This window comes from Bison bison, unplaced genomic scaffold (genome assembly GCF_000754665.1).
Source record: "Bison bison bison isolate TAMUID 2011002044 unplaced genomic scaffold, Bison_UMD1.0 scf7180017864330, whole genome shotgun sequence".
NCBI lineage: Eukaryota > Metazoa > Chordata > Mammalia > Artiodactyla > Bovidae > Bison > Bison bison.
This window is the reverse complement of record NW_011494902.1, coordinates 12,966,211-12,985,078: the sequence shown is the minus strand read 5'-3', so window position 1 is coordinate 12,985,078 and position 18,868 is coordinate 12,966,211. Positions and strand designations below refer to the sequence as shown.

The 18,868-nt window shown below is 40.6% G+C and overlaps 1 protein-coding gene across 1 annotated transcript in view; it reads right to left on the bottom strand.

Annotated features, from left to right (window-relative positions):
• Window positions 1-18,868, bottom strand: part of ARHGAP15 (Rho GTPase activating protein 15) — a 702,765-nt gene that overhangs the window by 47,338 nt on the left and 636,559 nt on the right. The window contains exon 14 of the mRNA XM_010853686.1: window positions 16,859-16,964. Within this exon, the coding sequence (XP_010851988.1) occupies window positions 16,859-16,964 (106 nt within the window). The remainder of the gene's footprint in view (window positions 1-16,858; window positions 16,965-18,868) is intronic.

Below are 18,868 nucleotides of genomic sequence, written 5' to 3'. Positions count from 1 at the left end.
ATATATATCTGTATCTTATCCTAAATTTATATATCTTTGGCAAGTAGCATACTGACAAGCTATATATTAGGATAAATGTATATTCAAACATTAGCCTTATCTAGTTTAAAATTTGTTCACAGCAATGTCTAAATGTAGGAACCCATACTAATTTCACCGGGGGCTAACTGGGTCTTGCTTATAAGCATGTGTTTGTATATCTGTGTGTACATGTTTCCATACATCTAAAGTGAATTCTATCATTAAGCAGTCACAAAATATGTAGATATTAGTCTAAAAAGCACCTAGGAAATGATTAGATAAAGAATATAATCATTAATCCACCTATCAATTAAGTCTTTAATAGTACTTGCAGCTTTTATCATGAAAGGCTTCACAGCACATAGCAATAAACTGAGTTTGCATAATATAAGCTTAAAATGGCCCATTCTTTGATGTTTGTCACCAACACTGATTGTATTTTATAGGCTTTGGAGGAAGATTATTATTCCCTTCACTGCCCATTGATCAAGTTTTGAGGGTCTGTATTCAGCCATCTTGTGTTCTCTTGACTCACCTTAAAAGACAGTTTTAGTTCTTGGGAGGTCATCCCAGACCACTGCTGGCTGGGGTGTCTCAGCTACAGTATCAGCCAGTGAGTGGGAAATGCTATACTGTTTAAAGTAGCCATCTCACTCATGAAACATGTTCAAGGAACAAAATCTGGGCCTCTTGCATCCTCTAATAGTAAAAGTTATTTTAGGAGTAGATTGGAGTCTTTATAGTTTGAACTCTTTCTGTTTCTGCTTCCTTTGGTTCCTAAGACCAATGAAAGTGAGCCTGATTATTGTGGGTGTTAAATCTCATTTTAAAGTTCTCAATCTCTTCATCCAGTCTCTGCTGTCTTTTCTGCAAGCCCTGACTTCTAAAAGTTTGGTTCCCACACAGCAGCACCTGGAAGCTTGTCCTCAATGCAAAAATCTTAGGCTCTGTTCCAGACCTCTTTAATCAGAATCTACATTTTTGACAAGATCTCTATGTGATTTGATCAATAAGCACCTTCAAGTTTGAGAAATTCTGAACTAGAACTTTCTGAGATGGTAGGCAGCCTTTGTGTTGGCCACGAGATGAGCAGATGGTGGATCCCTCACAGTTCCCTTTGTCTACCACTTGACACCTGGGATGTCCTCCATTATTTAAATCTCCCTCCATTCTACCTCTTCAAAGCTTGCTTCCCAAGAAGGCTGAATTAGTCACACAGCACAGGGCCCAGTCTATAGATCGTGAAGAGTCAGAAATGACTGAGCATGTGCATGCGCATGCGCGCGCACCCACACCCATTACCCCCCCCCCCACACACACACACCCCGAGCCCAGGCACACCGATAGAGGGCACTCTTTCTTCCAGTCAGTTAGTTGACACCATTACGCCCTTGTGATGGAGCCTAGGTTGTGAGAGGTGAGGCCTTCTGGATGGGCCGCAGGATGCCGGCCTTTACCACTTGTGGTCATTGATGTTCCCGTGGTGCTTTTTGTGAGAAGGGGTTGTTAACCTCAGTGTCCTGGCTGACTTCCAACGTCTGTAATTGCACGCAGCCTACCTAAGTCTGCTCTGTAGTTTCAATTAGGTAAAGTATTGTTCACTTCTTGCACTAAACTGCTGTGTTTTGTGGCTACAGACAGCTAATTAGCTGGTATTTTTCAGGTGGCTGTGTTCCTGATGAACAGAACATCTCTCTGGCTATCTCTCTCCCTGCCCCCACTATCTCCGTGGCCACAGTCCATTTTCTTTTATATGGCAACCTCATGTCTGTTTTCTTCTATATCAACATTTCTTGGATAAATGTGCTTTGGGATGAGAAATGACTAGAATGTGGCAGTGAATCTTTACTTTATGTAGTCACCTGCTTCTTAGCCTACCTAGCCTACTATAGAGTGTTGGAGGGGAAACTCAAGCACAGAATAGCAAGAATGTGATGAGGGGTGAATAAAACAGGCCTGCCTCTGTGGAGAAGAAGGGTAAATGCCTGTGACTGCCAGGGAAGTATGAATTACTTTAAAAGCTTGGTTCCCTAGGAATTGGTTATTTTCAATGTAATATGAAAATATTTTATATTTCAGTGTGATATGAAAATATTTTTAGTGGTTATTTTCAAAGTCAGGGCAAAGAGAATGCGGCATGCATTTTATTTTTCCTTTCCCATTAGGTAAAAAAATATAGCTGGACGTGTAAACCACCCATAAAATACCTCACTATCTCTGTGGGGGATGTCTGACCCTAAACAGGAAATGTGGCGTTGGGAGAGTAAATGGAATCTCTTTCTGATGACTCAAAGGTCAGTACCAAAAGAGCAGTTGTAGCTCTGGAATGGCAGCTGGAAATGAAAGAGAAGTGGGAAAAGGTGGGTGAGCCTGGAACCAAGAGGACAGAGTTGTGCTCTAATCAGAGAAGAGATGCTTTTGAGGGTGGGATTTTTCTGGAATGTAAAATGATTGTTCAAAAAGTGTTCAAAAGGAAAATAATAAGATTTAAGTGAAGTATCACACTTTGCATGTCTTTTCCCTGTTTGAGAACACTCATTCGGTTTTGATGTCTAAGAGACATGAATTAATTAGATAAAAATTCATTTAGAGCAGGGGTAATTTCTTGTATCTTTTCGTATCCCAAACACTATGAGCTAAATGAATTCATGAATGAACGAATGAATGAATGAGCAAGTGAACTCACTGATAAAGGGAAAAGATTTATTAAGAGGTGCGTCTTGACTGACATTAAATGGAGGGTAGGAAAAAAGTGTTTTTATTGCCCGACCACCAGCAACTGTATCTTGCCTATTCCTTGCTGTGGCCTTGCTCCTAAAAGTTCTACTTCACTCTTTTTTTTTTTAAGATATTTTTGACTTGGACCATTTTTAAAGTCTTCATTGAATTTGTTATAATATTGCTTCTTTTTTATGTTTTGGTTTTTTTGGTCACAAGGCATTTTAATTCCCTTACCAGGGATGGAACCCTCTGCCCCTGCATTGGAAGGTAAAGTCTAAATCATTGGACCACCAGGGAAGTGTCTGTACTTCTCTCTTTGAAAGTGGGAAAGCAAAGAAGAGCAGGGACTTCCTAATCACATGGATGGATTAACTAAATGCCTACAACAGATAGGCCGGCTTGCATATCTCTGTGAGGAGAGGAGGGGCAGGGCAAGAGTCAGAAAGTTGGGAGTTAAAGTCAAGATTGAGGGACATGAACATTCCCAGATAAGGGCAGAGAGACTGATAACATAACTGAATCAAGTTCCCAGATCCCAGGAACTGATTGTTTTCCTGGTAAAATTATCCTTATTTCCAGCTCAGCATCTATCACATGATAGGCACTTGATCTGTATTTGTATCAAGAATAAATGGGGAAATGGATGATGTATCTGTAAAGCTTTGAAAGTGAAGACAGTTCTCAGAGAGAAGTGTAGGAAGAAGAATTTGAGGAGGAGGAGGATATTGGGACAAAAGGCAGAACAAAAGAAAGGGGAAATTGTCAGTGTAAAGAGCCTGGTTTAAAAGAATGTATGACAGAGGAGAAGAAATTACTAGAAGTGAGAAAAAGTTTATAGAAGGCCGTATTTCATATAAAGCTTCTAAGTTCTGAAGGTTATTTCCAACTTCCTTTGTACACATGAAAACAAATTAACCTGAGGAAAAACTAAAGACCACAAAATATTATTGAGACAGAGATTAAAAAAGCCTTAAAAATCCTAATATTAAATTGGAGCTCTACTGTTTTATAGATGATTTCAAAAGATCTTCCCAATGTCCTGATCTGAACAGCTCTTAAATTCATTTCTTTGTCCTCCAGAGGCTGTCATTTCAGGTGAGTCTGGGTTTTAGTTGCATACCCCTTCAAAGTCAAGTATGGGTTTAATCTGCCACTGGCCACAGACTAATTATTACTTATGTCTGCGATTTCCTTCTGTCCGTTATTAAAGCCCAGTCTTTTCTCAACCCAGACAACACAGTCTTGAAATCTGAAATCTCGTATACAAGCTGCACTTTTTCCTGCACGAGGCAAAACCCCCAGCAACGTGGAAATGTGCAGCTACCCCGTGTTAACTATTCCTGGATGTCACCCTGCAGCTCTAATTTCTGCTTTCTCCTCTGCATTCTGGGTGCCGCTGCCGGACTTGTCAGCACCTTGTCACAGCTTCCTGGTGCGTGGGCTACCATTGGACTCTGTGTTCTTAACAATTATCCATAAAAAAAAAGCCCCACAGAATCCTTCACCAGTGAAAAAATGTATTTACATTAACAGGTAAAAGAGAGAGAGAAAAAAAGAAAATTTTAGTGTCCTGAAGCGGCAGCTATTTGTAAAATGCTGCCGCGTTGTCTCCTCTTCTGCAGTCCTGAGATGCTCTTTTGTTCGTGGTGTGACAAGGATGTGGGGGAGCCGATATGATTTAACTAAATAATACACAAATGCCAGGAATACTTTCATATCTTGTGTACGGACCAGAATAAATTACTCCGATGGAATGTTTTGTTTTTCTTTTCAGGGAACAACCTCCCCCCACCCCCCACCCCTAGTTTACAAGGAACTATGCTGACAAGAAGTGGCTAAGAAATATTATTCAAAGTAACCTATTTTAGTGTAGGACTAAATGGCTGAAGATTTCACTCGGGTTCAAAAGACAGAAGCCTGGAGAGGAAGTTGACAGGCCGACAGCAGTGAGAAATTAGTCTTGTCCTGGAATTCTTATGGGCAGTGGGGAGAAAAATAAGTCCAGTAAGAAATGAAAATGAGGGAGCTAGTTCTCAGAACTAAAGGTGAAGCAAAAGGAATTGGCAGCTGCCTGGACATGCCAGCCAGAGAGGCCATGGTATCTGATACACGTGACAGACCAAAAGACAACTGCAAAGCTCCCAAACGACTTGCCTGAAGGGCTTGCCAGGAAGCCAGATGCTGCTTCTGGAAGAGTATCTTCCGTGGTTGGGCATCTGGGTTCAGTGCTTTCCATTTAAGGAGGAGAAAGAAGGTGGCAAAAGACAGCTCCATCACCACCTTTAAAAAAAATATGTTCTACTTCTTTCTGCTTGTTTTTTAAAAGGACCCCTGGAGATAAAACTTGCCAGTGTTTCTTAGGTGGAAAGCAATGTGTTAGAGGGAGAGAGAGAGACGGAAGGACAGACACCAAGGAAACCCCTATTTTAATATGTCACTCCACTAAATAATTTGGTAATTTTATTTAAAAGGTTGGGGTTATAGCTGATGTGCAAAAACAGGTTATTTGAGTGATGGGCCTGTGCCTTTATCACAGTTGGCTGGTCTTTCTCCCTCTTTCTTCCCTGGAAACAATCGCATATTGGTGTTGGCAAGGAAGCAGAGTGTGGTCTAGTGGACTGGAAATCAGGTGACTTGAGGTCTGGTTGATTTTTTTCCCCCTTCTATTTTGAAGTTATGTGTCTCCGCTCCATAAAACAGGGGAACTGAATTTCTTTATCCACTTATAAGCAGAGGTCAAGCCTTGGTAATAATAATTTTTTCTCCTTACCTGATGCTAAATAATTCAAGGTAATAGGAAGTCAATATTGGATCTGGAACAAAAGATGGACAGGAAGGTTGGATGATATGACGAGACAAGAGAGATAGAGATTCTTTAATTGAGTAGTGAGACTACTGACAGGAGAAAAAAAAAATCCAAGTTTTGAAATTCCAAGATCTGTTACAAATCTGAGATAATCAACAATTAGAAGAACTGGCAATCCCATTCTGGGCTGTAGTGATTGATTTAAAAGGCTCCAACACTGGTGGGTGGTCACGGAGTCCCTGATTAAGACTTAGCAAAGTCAGCTTTGTTGAGCACCCATTGATCATTATACTCTGGACCTCCTAACATGATGAATGTTAATATTGCCTCTTTTCTAATTAGAGCTGTTCTTCTCTTCATCATGATGAAAAGATAAACATAAGGTGAGGAGACAGAAGCTTGAGAAAAACAATTCACTTAACAATATCCTCGAAATGGAATATTCCCTAGTCCTAGTCTATATCAGGTTTCTAAGATTCCAGGCTTAAGAAGTTGGCCTTAATTGGAACTATCAATGACTTTTCAATGATCCTCTTCTCTTCAATGAGGTCATGTGATTGTTCAACAAAAATCACTGAGTATCCACAATGTGTGGGACACTGTAGTAGGCTCTTGAAATGTGGCAAGAATCAAAATGATACAAATTCCTGCCCTCCTGAAGCCCATGTGCTAATGGTAGAAGGAACCTGGTCATAATTTCCATTTTTACCAATGTTTCCAAGAACTCACTATACTATAGAACAATTTTTTTTTCCTTTTGGATTATTATATATTCATTCCCGTGATTTTTCAAGAGCCAAAGGATGAATGTTAGAATAGGAGATCATCATTACTAGATGGAGAAGGCAATGGCACCCCACTCCAGTACTCTTGCCTGGAGAATCCCATGGACAGAGGAGCCTGGTAGGCTGCAGTCCATGGGGTCGCTAAGAGTCGGACACGACTGAGCCACTTTCCTTTCACTTTTCACTTTCATGCACTGGAGAAGGAAATGGCAACCCACTCCAGTGTTCTTGCCTGGAGAATCCCAGGGACGGGGGAGCCTGGTGGGCTACCGTCTATGGGGTCGCACAGAGTCGGACACGACTGAAGCGACTTAGCTGCAGCAGCAGCAGCAGCACTACTAGAATATCTGCTCAATGTCCCATTACCATGAGAAATTTCTGGGTCCCTTTTCTGGAAGCAGTAGTTTTAGCCACAAAATAAAATACCTCTGCTCCATCAAGTTTTCTTTCTATAACCAGGCCTACTATTCTCAGATTCCTTTCCAAGTATCTCTTCCTCTGGCCGCTTCTTCAATAGGGACACCCCCAGGAGTCTTTCCTCAGCTCTCTTCTAGGTTCACACCTTCCCTTGGGTTTATTCATGACCTCACCCAGTGCTATCTTTAAACCAGACTACCAGATTCATACCTAGATCCCAATCAGCTTTCCTGCATTCCAACATAGATTTCTTATTCTTTAATAGAATATAAACAATGACCAAATCACATCATGTCCAAAAGATTTCAACTTCTTTCATGTCTCTAATTTTCTTCTTTTGCTCTGTTTGAGTTAAGGGTTTCACCATTTAGCTAGTTCCTGGGTGCCATGCTGGAATCTTCTTTCCTCTTAACCTCTTGCATGTACTCACTGAGCATGTTCTATTGAATCTACCCCCTCCATGCCTCTTGTAGCCATCCCTTTCCCTCCTCTCCCCGTCACTCCCTTAGAATGGTATCTCAGACTTAGACACTGTATCAGCCTCTTAACTACTCCTACTACATCTAGTGCTGCCCTCCTACTAGTTATTCTTCACATTTAAAAAGATTGTGATCTTTATAAATACAAGTCAAATCACATCTCTGCCTGCTTCAGATCATTCAGTGATTTACCTAGTGTCTATGAATGAATTTCGAACTCCTTAGCAAAGCATATGAGGTTCATCACAATTTAGCTCTAATTTACTACATTCTGGGCTTCTGTCCTATCCCCTCTTTTATGGTTCCTAATTTATCATTCCAGAGGAGTCACCATGTCTTTATCGTACTGTAATTCTCCTTCTTCCTGCCGCTTTGTACACAGTCTTCCTTCTGCCTATAGAGGCCTTTGTCTGCCAAAATGACATCCTTAAAAATAGCCCATGTCTTCTCTTCTGGGAGGCATTCTTTGGTTTCTCTTGGCTAAACGTCAGCTCCTGCTTGGTGCTCTCATAGTGTCTTGTGATATCACACTGTATTTATTATAATTGTTTACTCATTTATCAATCCTGGGAAACCATAGGATAAGTGAGGGTAGGAGTCTTCCTTGTGCCCCTGGTATTCAATTGAAAGGTAGGTAAACACTTTCTGTAAAGGGTTGGATAGTAACTATTTTTGGCCTTGTGCAACTTGTTACAGTGATTTAACTTTTGCCACTGTAGCATGAAAACAGCCACTGGCAATACATAAACACATAAGTATGTTGTGTTTCCCAATAAAACTTTGTTGATAAAAATAGGCAGCAGGCTGGTGTCATCCATGGCCATAGCTTGCCAATCTCTGATCTAGTCCAGCGCCTGGAATACAGTAGGCACTCCTTTAAGACTTCCTGAAGGAATGAGTGGATAGGACTCCACAGTTAACATTTTCACAGTGTGAATTTACTTGACCTATTTCACAGATAAGTAAAAGGGAGGGTTAGAGGCATTAAAGGCTTTCCTAATATTATACTTCCCTGATGGTTCAGGGGTAAAGAATCTGCCTGCAATGCAGAAGACACAAGAGACTTGGGTTCGTTCCTGGATCAAGAGGATCCCCTAGAGTAGGAAATGGCAACCACTCCAGTACTCTTGTCTGAAAAATCCCATGGAAAGAGGGAACAGCAGGCTACAAAGAGTCACACATGACTGAGTGGCTTACAGTTTCTAAGGGCTGAGGTTGGGATTTGAGCCTATGTCTTTTGATTCTAAATCCCTGGGTCTTTCCCTCTAGGTAAAAGGCTAAGATTCATCATGGAGAAGGCTGGGACAGCTTAAAAAAACTTACCTTTTAGGAGGGAAATACCCCATGAGATGGGCCATCACTAATAGTCGAGAAGACAGTGATAAATGGGCAGTAGCCATGTTAAGTTTTGCTTTGTTTTCTATTATTCAGTGGTTAATGTTAACATTCAAATGTTAAATCAAAAGATCTAAAGTCATTTTACTCCCGTCTTAAAAACCTTATCTCCCAAAGCCTTCCTGCAGAACAAGGATCCACCAGTGGAAGGATCATTGAACCTTAGTCCCATGCTCACAAACCTTATAAATCCCATGCCAAGATGTCTCCTAAGTAGATGACATTTTAATGATTACTACAGGGAGTTGGGAACTATTGCTTCATCCTCAGGATCAGAGTAATTAATTTTCTTAACTACCAGGCCAAATTCTGCCACGGGAGTCCAGTTGAGAAATTTCAGACCCATAGGAAGTACATTAGCTCTTCAAAGTGATTAGGGTGCCATTTCAAACACACAAGCAAAGGAGCTATTAGGCTTCTGGCTTATTTCAAACAACTTGCAGCCCTTGTTTCTCAGGGGGAAAAAAAAGAAAGAGAAAAAGGGAAAATAACAATTTGCTCAGGTTCTTTATTTTCCAGTAAAAATACCCACGGCCTGCAAGTCTTTGGATATCAGGTATTGTGGTTGGGTGAGAGACCAAAGTGTACAGAAAAAGGGTGGAGTGCCAGAAGGCAGCACAGGAAAACACAGCTTGCTCCAAGGCACACCAGAGCAGAGCTTTCAGAGGCCTTGATGGGAGGCAGAGCTTCACCAGCCATCACTCTTAAACAGGGAGAAGGGTGAGGACTCACAGGCTTTCCAGTCCATCTCAGGCTATGCCTCATCCCCCCACCCTCCCAAAAGCTCAGAAACACCCACAGGACCATTTTACAGGCTGGGTAGATGAATTACTTCCTCAGCATCATTTCCTCATACAATCCCTATACTTCTAGGTCATCGTCATTGGAGTTCTTCTGACATGCCTTTGTAGAATATTTTATTTAACATCCATGAAGATCACAGAGAAGCTTTAAATATCAGTTTACTCGCACAAAATAGCCACAGCTCAACAGTTTCACCTTTCAATGAAGCATTCAACTGGCATGCTTCCATGAGATCTGTCTATCCAGCCATATCATTTTTTCACCTTGGAATTCAAAGAACAGCTGGACGCTTTTCTTAGCCTACTTTACAAAGTGCAAGTCTCCTACAACAATGTTTATTTGCACCTAAAATCTTCAGCAAATATATTCTTCCAAAGCTGTTTTTGAAAATCAGTGAATGACATTATTTTAAGCACCTCTAAATGCTACACATTTCTAAGATATTTTAACTTTCTCTGGACGATGTATACCTCGTTGGGGATTGAATGTTCTTTTATATCTTCCCCTACCCATCCTCAAACATTTGAGATTGTTTTGGCCTCCAAAATGCATGCCACAAAGTAAATCTGGCTAACGAGTTTAACAGTGAAAAATACTGTTGTATTTATCTTCTAAGTTTTCTGTAATTCTCGTGTATTATTTTTATCCTGGAAATAAAAATGTGAAAAAAGACTTCAGCAATAGCTAGGACAGTTTATTTATAGTAACAGCAGCAGGAATTCTAGAACTTGAAAAGGTCAGCATCAATGACAGGTGGATATATAGCTGGTAAAATTCTAGGAGTGTTTACACTGGGGATTTGAGGCCAAGGGTAAGGCCCTACTGGCTTCAGATTATCTCACTTACTAGGCTTCCACATGGCCAGTGTGCTGCCCTGCCTGGTAGGAAATCCTCACTGTGAGAACCATTCTGATAAGTTAGACAACAAGGCAAGAGGACTCTCTGTCCCTAGGATACTGCTATAACGGAAGGCTCTGAACGGGAAGTGAAGGAGGACCCGTGTCTGTCACCAGTGTCCCGATGCCTGCGTAGAAGTCAAGTGGACCAGGCTTTCTTATCAGCAGGATACCACTTTGAAGGTGAAAACAGCTGGATTTGAGAACATGGGATAAGATTCAGATCAGGTTGACGGAGAGTTGGTGACAGCACAGAATTGTGCAGGGAATTCACACAGGGGCTGGGCACCCCACGGAGGTGTCAGGTGGTCTGTCAGCCCGCCAAAGAAGGCAGCTCATGGGGACCAGGGGAGCCTGGCCGAGTTAGGCCAGAGTCGGAACTCAGGTTCTGGCAAAAGATGTTGTGGTGAGCTAAAGAATTTTTCTGGAAGTCAGGAAATTTGGCAACCCAGCCTCAGCAGTTCTTCCTGTATTTATTTCATTAGGAATTATTTTATGTTTCTCACATAATAAAAATAATAAATGTTGATGTATAATGCTTATCCAAGACCTACTATGTGCTAGGTACTGTGCAAGATTCTTTCAAAGGATTCTTCTTTTCACTCCTAACCACGGTAATAGGTGTTATTATGAATCCTGAATTGCAGATGAGAAAAAGGAAGCTTAGAGTTAAGTCAGTTCACAGTTATGCGTCCAGTAAGTGGCAGTGCCAAGGCTCACATTCACTTCTGCCTAACTTCAAAACCTATTCTCTTTACCGGCTCTCAAACCCCATGTCTCTTTCTATCCCACTGCTAGGAGAGAAGAAGAAACACACAAAGAAAAAATTCTTTCATGATTCAACAACTCTAAGAAAGAAATATTAACATCTCAGCAAGCAGCTTTACAGTCTTTTCTAAATGCACAACTTTCCCACATATTTACACTTATACTCTCTTTGAGTATATAAAATATTGTATCCCTGACTTTGACTTAATGCAAGGATTTCCCTAATTAAAAAAACAACTAGCTATGAACTACATTTTATTAAGCTGATATGATATGCCATGTTCTGTATAACTATCCCCTGTCCCTGAATGCTTAGGTTGTTTCCAAGTTTCTACTCGTGTAAATAGTAAAATTTGGTTTGCATAAGCTACCTGCCTCCCCCACCATTCCTTAGGATAGGTAATGGCATTAAGATATTGGCTCAAAAGGCAATAAGATCTGAAAGGCTTTCATTCTTGAGCTATATTACATTTATGGGTTCCCACCATGCTGGGTGGGACATCCCCACCAGCAGATCTAGAGGGCTTGTTTCAACTCACACCAACAAAACAGAGTTAACTCTATTTCCTTATTCTTCTCTAAGCTCATCTTGCTTTTTCCCTGTCTGTATTTCAAAATAGAGAAAAAAGTGCACCCTTCTAAACAGTGTCTTCTTTTGCCATTTTACTGCTATTGAAGGAACTATTTTTACAATTACTTGGCATTGAAACCCCAGACTTATCCCTGCTTCTGCTGCTGCTAAGTCACTTCAGTCATGTCCGACTCTGTGCGACCCCATAGACGGTAGCCCACCAGGCTCCCCCGTCCCTGGGGTTCTCCAGGCAAGAACACTGGAGTGGGTTGCCATTGCCTTCTCCAATGCATGAAAGTGAAAAGTGAAAGTGAAGTTGCTCAGTCGTATCCGACTCCTAGGACCCCATGGACTGCAGACCACCAGGCCCCTCCGTCTGTGGGATTTTCCAGGCAAGAGTACTGGAGTAGGTTGAGACTTATCCCTATGACTGACTAAATAAGGGGGTTGAAGAAATGAGAGAAGCAAAAGCTGAGTGGAATTTTCCTTTGAGAAGTCGCAGGGTTTGGACCATTGTTTTCCATCCAAGATTCATCACTCCAATCTAACTACCTCTCCAAGTAGCTTCTTGGGTTCTTTTCTTCTTCTATCTCATTCACCCCACACTCTATTGTTGGAGGACTCTTTCATAAACACGGAGCACATCATGCAAATGTCCAACAGATGAAGTCTCAGTGGTTCTCTATTTCTTATATAACCTCGCTGCCTAGCTCTCAACCTCAAGCTACTACCCATCAACAAGCAACGCTTATCTTTCTAGGTCTGCCTTCCCATTAACTTCATCTCCACTTTGCCTGCCTGCCTTTTCAAATAAGCAGGCCGAAGGAACATGCACTGGCCACATATTTTTCAGAGATAGAACATGCCATTTATATGATTCAGAGGGTATCACGGGACCTTCCAGCGCTTATCACTGTAATGTCAATTGGTGAAAGTGCCTATTAATAAAGATTTCTGGCTGATGACATTTTGAGATGATAGTGTATTCTGAATTCCTGGTCTCAATCTATCACAGCAGAAGCACATACTTCACCATGAGTATGATTGAGAATGAGGACTCTGGACTATGAGACTATTCAGCCTGTGAGGTTATTATGTAATCTTATGCTTCACATGAGCTTCCCAGGTGATGCAGTGGTAAAGAATCCACTTGCCAATGCAGGGGATGCAGGAGACACAAGAAATGCAGGTTTCATCGCTGGGTCAGGGAGATCCCCTGGAGAAGGAAATGGCAACCCACTCCGGTATTCTTGCCTGGAAAGTTCCATGGACAAGGAGCCTGGTGGGCTACAATTCATGGGGTCACAAAGAGTGGGACACGACTGAGCAACTGAGCATGCACGCACATGCTTAATATAATCATAACCCTTTAAAAATTCTGGCTTTTGTGAATAGCACCTGCATCCAGCTTCTACTTCAACTGTGGTGCATTAAACTTTCTCAGTTGGGAGTTGCTCTGCTTTCAAGGGAATGTTTAACTCAGAGCTTTGCAAAAATGGACTTCTATTCTGTTGGCTATAGAGTACAACGTAGGTCAAGTGGAATTTTTGGCACTTCATTGCATTCCCTGACCTTTGCTAAACAAACTTCAAAATATATATATATTTGCAACAATTTGGAATAAACACTACATACAAGTGTTGATGGTAGATTTTCTGAAGAACTACCAAATACATCAAGACTAAGGAAAACATTCTAATGATTCTTTCAAACATGAATACATTTAAATTCTCGTTAAACAATCTTCTTATTTAGTCTTCTCAAGCTTTGATGACATGCCACGATTGGCTGTTTATCAAAAACTTAGCAAGAAATGCTTAACAAGATATAATCATGTGCACATACTTGTGCATAATTAAACCCTGTTTATAAATCATTGCAGGGTGGAATATGGTCACACAACTCAAGAAAGGTGGGCGGCAAGCAAACAACACTTTCTCTCCATCTAAAATGGAAACCTGTATCACGTGGATGCTGTGAAGGTGATATAATAACCCGATCTGAAATCTCCATCAAAAACATCTATTTCCATCTCTACTGAATTGAACGAAAGTTCTAACAAAATTAGGGAATTAATTTAAATATAAGACATGATCAGGCACTAATTGCTAATACTGCGATTGTGTGGCATGACTCTCATCCTTTCAAAGTTTTTAATTGGATAGACTGTCTTCACTGTGTGTGTGTATGTGTGTGTGTGTGCATGTGTGTGTTTTCAAAGTAGGATTTAGCTGATTCTCAGTTTCTTCATTTTATAGTTGTTCTTTCAGTTGGAAAAACAAAGGCATACTTGAGACTGAGTAATGGATATTTCTCAAGATCTCTGAGACTAGGTATTACATAGCGTTAAAGAGTATACTTTTCCATTTGCTTAATGACTTTGTCCAGTTAGAATTACTGAGATAAGCACTCCAGTATTTACATGCAACTTGAAATTCCTTTCATGGTGTGCCTGGAACCTAAGGGAAAAGAATTAGCATTTGAGGAATGCTTACCTTGTGCCAGACTTTTTATATGCATTATCTCATTTAATTCTCATAACCACAAGATATGGTTGATATTATTTAATATGATTTTACGTGTTTGAGATCATAAAGGGAGTATAAAGTATAGAACAAGAATTTGACTGTAGATCTCTGTTTCTTCAAAGCCCAACATCGTTTCACCAAGAAACCATACTGGGTTTCCCACCAAAGGCAGTATATGGACGTGACAAGCAGGGGCATTCTAAAAATAAGGGATCTTCTGAACTTTGATACAGCTTCCACTGGTGGGAGTGAAATAGTAAGAAGGAAATATGATGAATTAGATTGAAATATGTTCCCTAATGTAGTGAACAGTGAAGCAAATTATAGATTATCCATCCCATGGAATACTATGCCACTGTTAGAAAGAATCAGATACCTGCTTAATGAAATGGGAAGCTGTCCATGAGTTGCAAAAATAGTTGCAGAACAATATGTGTAGAATGTATACTCTAATGCAATAAATAAGCACACACAGGTATATTTGCATGTCCTTAGGATTAGGAACATGTCTGGAAGGGTAGATACAAGAAGTGTAGTTATTTCTGCTCAGCAGGCTAAGAGTGACTGGAAGGCAAATTTGATTTATAAGCATGACAGTTGCCTAAATTTTTCATGTATGCAATTCCGTGCATTATATTTACAATTAAAAATTATGTAGTGGGTTAATTGAATAATCCATAGGAATGACTCAACCCAAGGAATGGGTGATTAAAGAGATTTAATCTCACAAAAGCAAAACTGCCCGATCTATCAGGCTTCAACATTACTATATGTATCTGATGAAAGCTAAAACCTCATCACTTATATTGCACTCTGCATTATCTGAAGAAGGTGTGAACACAAGACAAATGAGGAACGGTCATTTCAAACTTAAAGTGTCCAAAACACAGCTCTCCAGTTAGTTCTTCCTATTCAACCTTTTCCTTCTCCCAGTTTTACTCATCTAGGTAACATTACCATTTCTCCATTTGCTCCAAACCAAACCCCAAGAGGAACATTTAATTTCTCCTTTCCTTTCTCCACTGCATCCTAACTATCAGCAAATCTGACTTGACCCATCATCAAAATACTTCTTTAAGGCTTCCAGTGAAACTACCATTACTTTTTGCCTGAACTACCACAGTCTTCTCCGTATAGGTCTCCCTGCTTTCACTTTTGGAAATCATTCTCCATCTGTCAGCCAGGGTGATCTTGTATGGAATCCCTCAATTTAACACACTTTATGGTTCATCACTGTATTTATAATGGAATTCCACTTTCTCACTGTGGCCCGCAAGAACCTATGTGGTTTTACACTGGTCTAACATCTATGACCTCAGCTCCACCCCCATGTCCCTCATCCATGAGGCTCTAGCCAGTCAGGTCTGCTTTATGCTTGTCAAACACACCGAGCTCTGTGTGGCCTCTAGGTCTTTTCACTGTCTTTTTTTCTCTTAGCAGTTTACATCAGATCAGATCAGTCGCTCAGTCGTGTCTGACTCTTTGCGACCCCATGAATCACAGCACGCCAGGCCTCCCTGTCCATCACCAACTCCCGGAGTTCACTCAGACTCACGTCCATCGAGTCAGTGATGCCATCCAGCCATCTCATCCTCTGTTGTCCCCTTATCCTCCTGCCCCCAGTCCCTCCCAGCATCAGAGTCTTTTCCAATGAGTCAACTCTTCACATGAGGTGGCCAAAGTACTGGAGTTTCAGCTTTAGCATCATTCCTTCCAAAGAAATCCCAGGGCTGATCTCCTTCAGGATGGACTGGATGGATCTGCTTGGAGTCCAAGGGACTCTCAAGAGTCTTCTCCAACACCACAGTTCAAAAGCATCAATTCTTCGGTGCTCAGCCTTCTTCACAGTCCAACTCTCACATCCATACAGGACCACAGGAAAAACCATAGCCTTGACTAGACGAACCTTTGTTGGCAAAGTAATGTCTCTGCTTTTGAGTATGCTATCTAGGTTGGTCATAACTTTCCTTCCAAAGAGTAAGCGTCTTTTAATTTCATGGGTGCAGTCACCATCTGCAGTGATTTTGGAGCCCAGAAAAATAAAGTCTGACACTGTTTCCACTGTTTCCCCATCTATTTCCCATGAAGTGATGGGACTGGATGCCATGATCTTTGTTTTCTGAATGTTGAGCTTTAACCCAACTTTTTCACTCTTCACTTTCACTTTCATCAAGAGGCTTTTTAGTTCCTCTTCACTTTCTGCAGTTTACATAGGTGTCACATTGTCTATTGGCATCAATGTCTTATAGATGAAGGAACTGGTTATCAGAGAGTTTAAGTCACTTATATGTGGTCATCACTCTTGGTACATGATGGCTCTAGGTTTTGAACTCATGTCTAAATCATTCCAGGCTCCTGCCATCATACTAAAATAACAAAGTAAACCCAGCCCATTCCAGGGCTCTGGCTACAGTTGTGGCAATCAGTCAGCAAACATGTACTTGTTTAAAAGTCAGGGAAAAGAGATTATTTTGAAAGTTCCTTTTGTAGGTCTCCCTTCCTACCTCAAGTACATTTCCCAGCTTTTGAAGGAAGACTTAGATCAGCTAGAGGGGGAAATTTGAGATGGATGCATTCAGAAACTCTTGTACTAGAGACTTGAAATTAAATATTGGTCATTTAGGAAATGAGAATATGACAACACAACCAGAAACTTTTACAACTTACTTAGTTAGGTGTCCAAAGAGAACCTTCATGGTGTCACGATTTGGCGGAGGGAGTTTTTGTACAAGAGACTTTATAACTTCGATTCTTGTGTTGTTGTCTTGCTTTTCTGAAAACAAAACAAAACAAAAAACAGAAAAGAATACGATTACTCAGGTGCATGAGGGAATTTTCTGAGAAGAATTTTGGACTAAATCCTAGCAAATGTAAAACGTAAAGCTCTGATTAGCAGCCAAAGGGAATAAATATACTGAAAATCAGCATCATGAAGTTTCTTTATTTTGACTGTGAATAAGATCAAGGGAAAATGAAAGCAGCAACAGTGTGGCTCTGACACGATCTTCTTATTAAGATCAATCAGTTTTCATAAGTGCTTTACTATTTTCTAAGTTGTGGCAGAGTGAATAATGGCCTCCCAAAGATGTCCATGGCCTAATCTCTGGAACCTGTGAATACATTACCTTCCACGTATTAGGGATTTAATCCCAATTAAATTTGGGATTCTGAGATGGGGGGGATTATTCTGGATTATCTGGATGGCCCAATGTAATCACAGTAGTGGCCAGGAGGGAAGCAGGAGGATCAGAGTCAGAGAGAGAAGGGGATATGTCAATGAAAGCAAAAGGAGCTATGGCTATGTGATACTCCATGGTTCGAGGAGTAAAGATAGCCTCTAAACCCCAGAAAAGCCGAGGAAAGAGCCTCCAGAAGGAACACAGGCCTGCCAGCACCTTGATTTTTGCCCTACAAAATACACTTCAGACTTCTTGTCTTCAGGAACGTAAGATAATAAATTCCTATGGTTTGGAGCCAGAGTTTGTGATAATTTGTCATAGCAGCATTAGAAAACAAACACACAAGGACATACATTCTGATTCAATTACCAGTATTCTATTTTTTTGCTTAATTTTGTGGAGGACTAAAGATTTCTTTTTTATTAGTTCTATGCTATCTTTTCTCCCTAATACATTTCATTTTTGCTGTAAAACAAAAAAAATGCAAATAAATTTGAAAGCATAATGCTTAGTCACATACATTAAAAAAAAAAGGAAGTTATTCCAAACTACATATCACGTAGGGTGTTTTCTTTCATTTTGTTTCTTTTTGCCTTTCTGGGCATGGATGGCACAGTAAGAACTGAGTTACTTAGTATACTAGAGAATTTATCTTACCATAGTTTTAATAAAGGCTCAGAATTATAATAATTTCTTGAATTTAAGCTCTTTATATAATTGACTCAGATACCTTTCTTTTCTGTACTTTACTTCTAACTTCTAGCACAGAGCTCCTGATGATTCTAAAGAGGCCACTGCTAGAAAAGATCAGAGATAAGAGAATAATAGGTGAGGCACACACCACCCAGTATCCATTCTCTTCCTCCTTAGCTAGACCATCCCATTGTTGAGGAGATGGCCATATGCAGCTAAAAGAGATCATTTCCTCACTTCCTTGGCAGCCAGAGTGACCAGCTGACACAGTCTGGCCAATGAGACTGTAGTCAGAGTGTTATGTGGGACTTCTGGGGAGACTGTGTACAGGGGGATAACTTATCTTTGTAGCCTTTTGGCCTTTCTGTTTAGAAAGTAGATGGCTTATAGTTGTACTATGAGATGATCTTGAGAACTGAGCCCATGGAGAGTGGAACACACAGTATAAACAGGTTCCTTCAATCTGTGGAGCTATCAGGACAGTCCTGAAGAACGAGTGTAGAAACTGACAGTGTTTTTTTTTCTTAATACACTATTGCAAAGGAAACTTTTTTCTAAGGAATTACAGGAAAATATCCTGCAGAAGATAGTATTTGCCTAAAATAGAGCTATTTCAAATCCTGAAAGATGATGCTGTGAAAGTGTTCACTCAATATGCCAGCAAATTTGGAAAACTCAGCAGTGGCCACAGGACTGGAAAAGGTCAGTTTTCATTCCAATCCCAAAGAAAGGCAATACCAAAGAATGCTCAAACTACCACACAATTGCACTCATCTCACACGCTAGTAAAGTAATGCTCAAAATT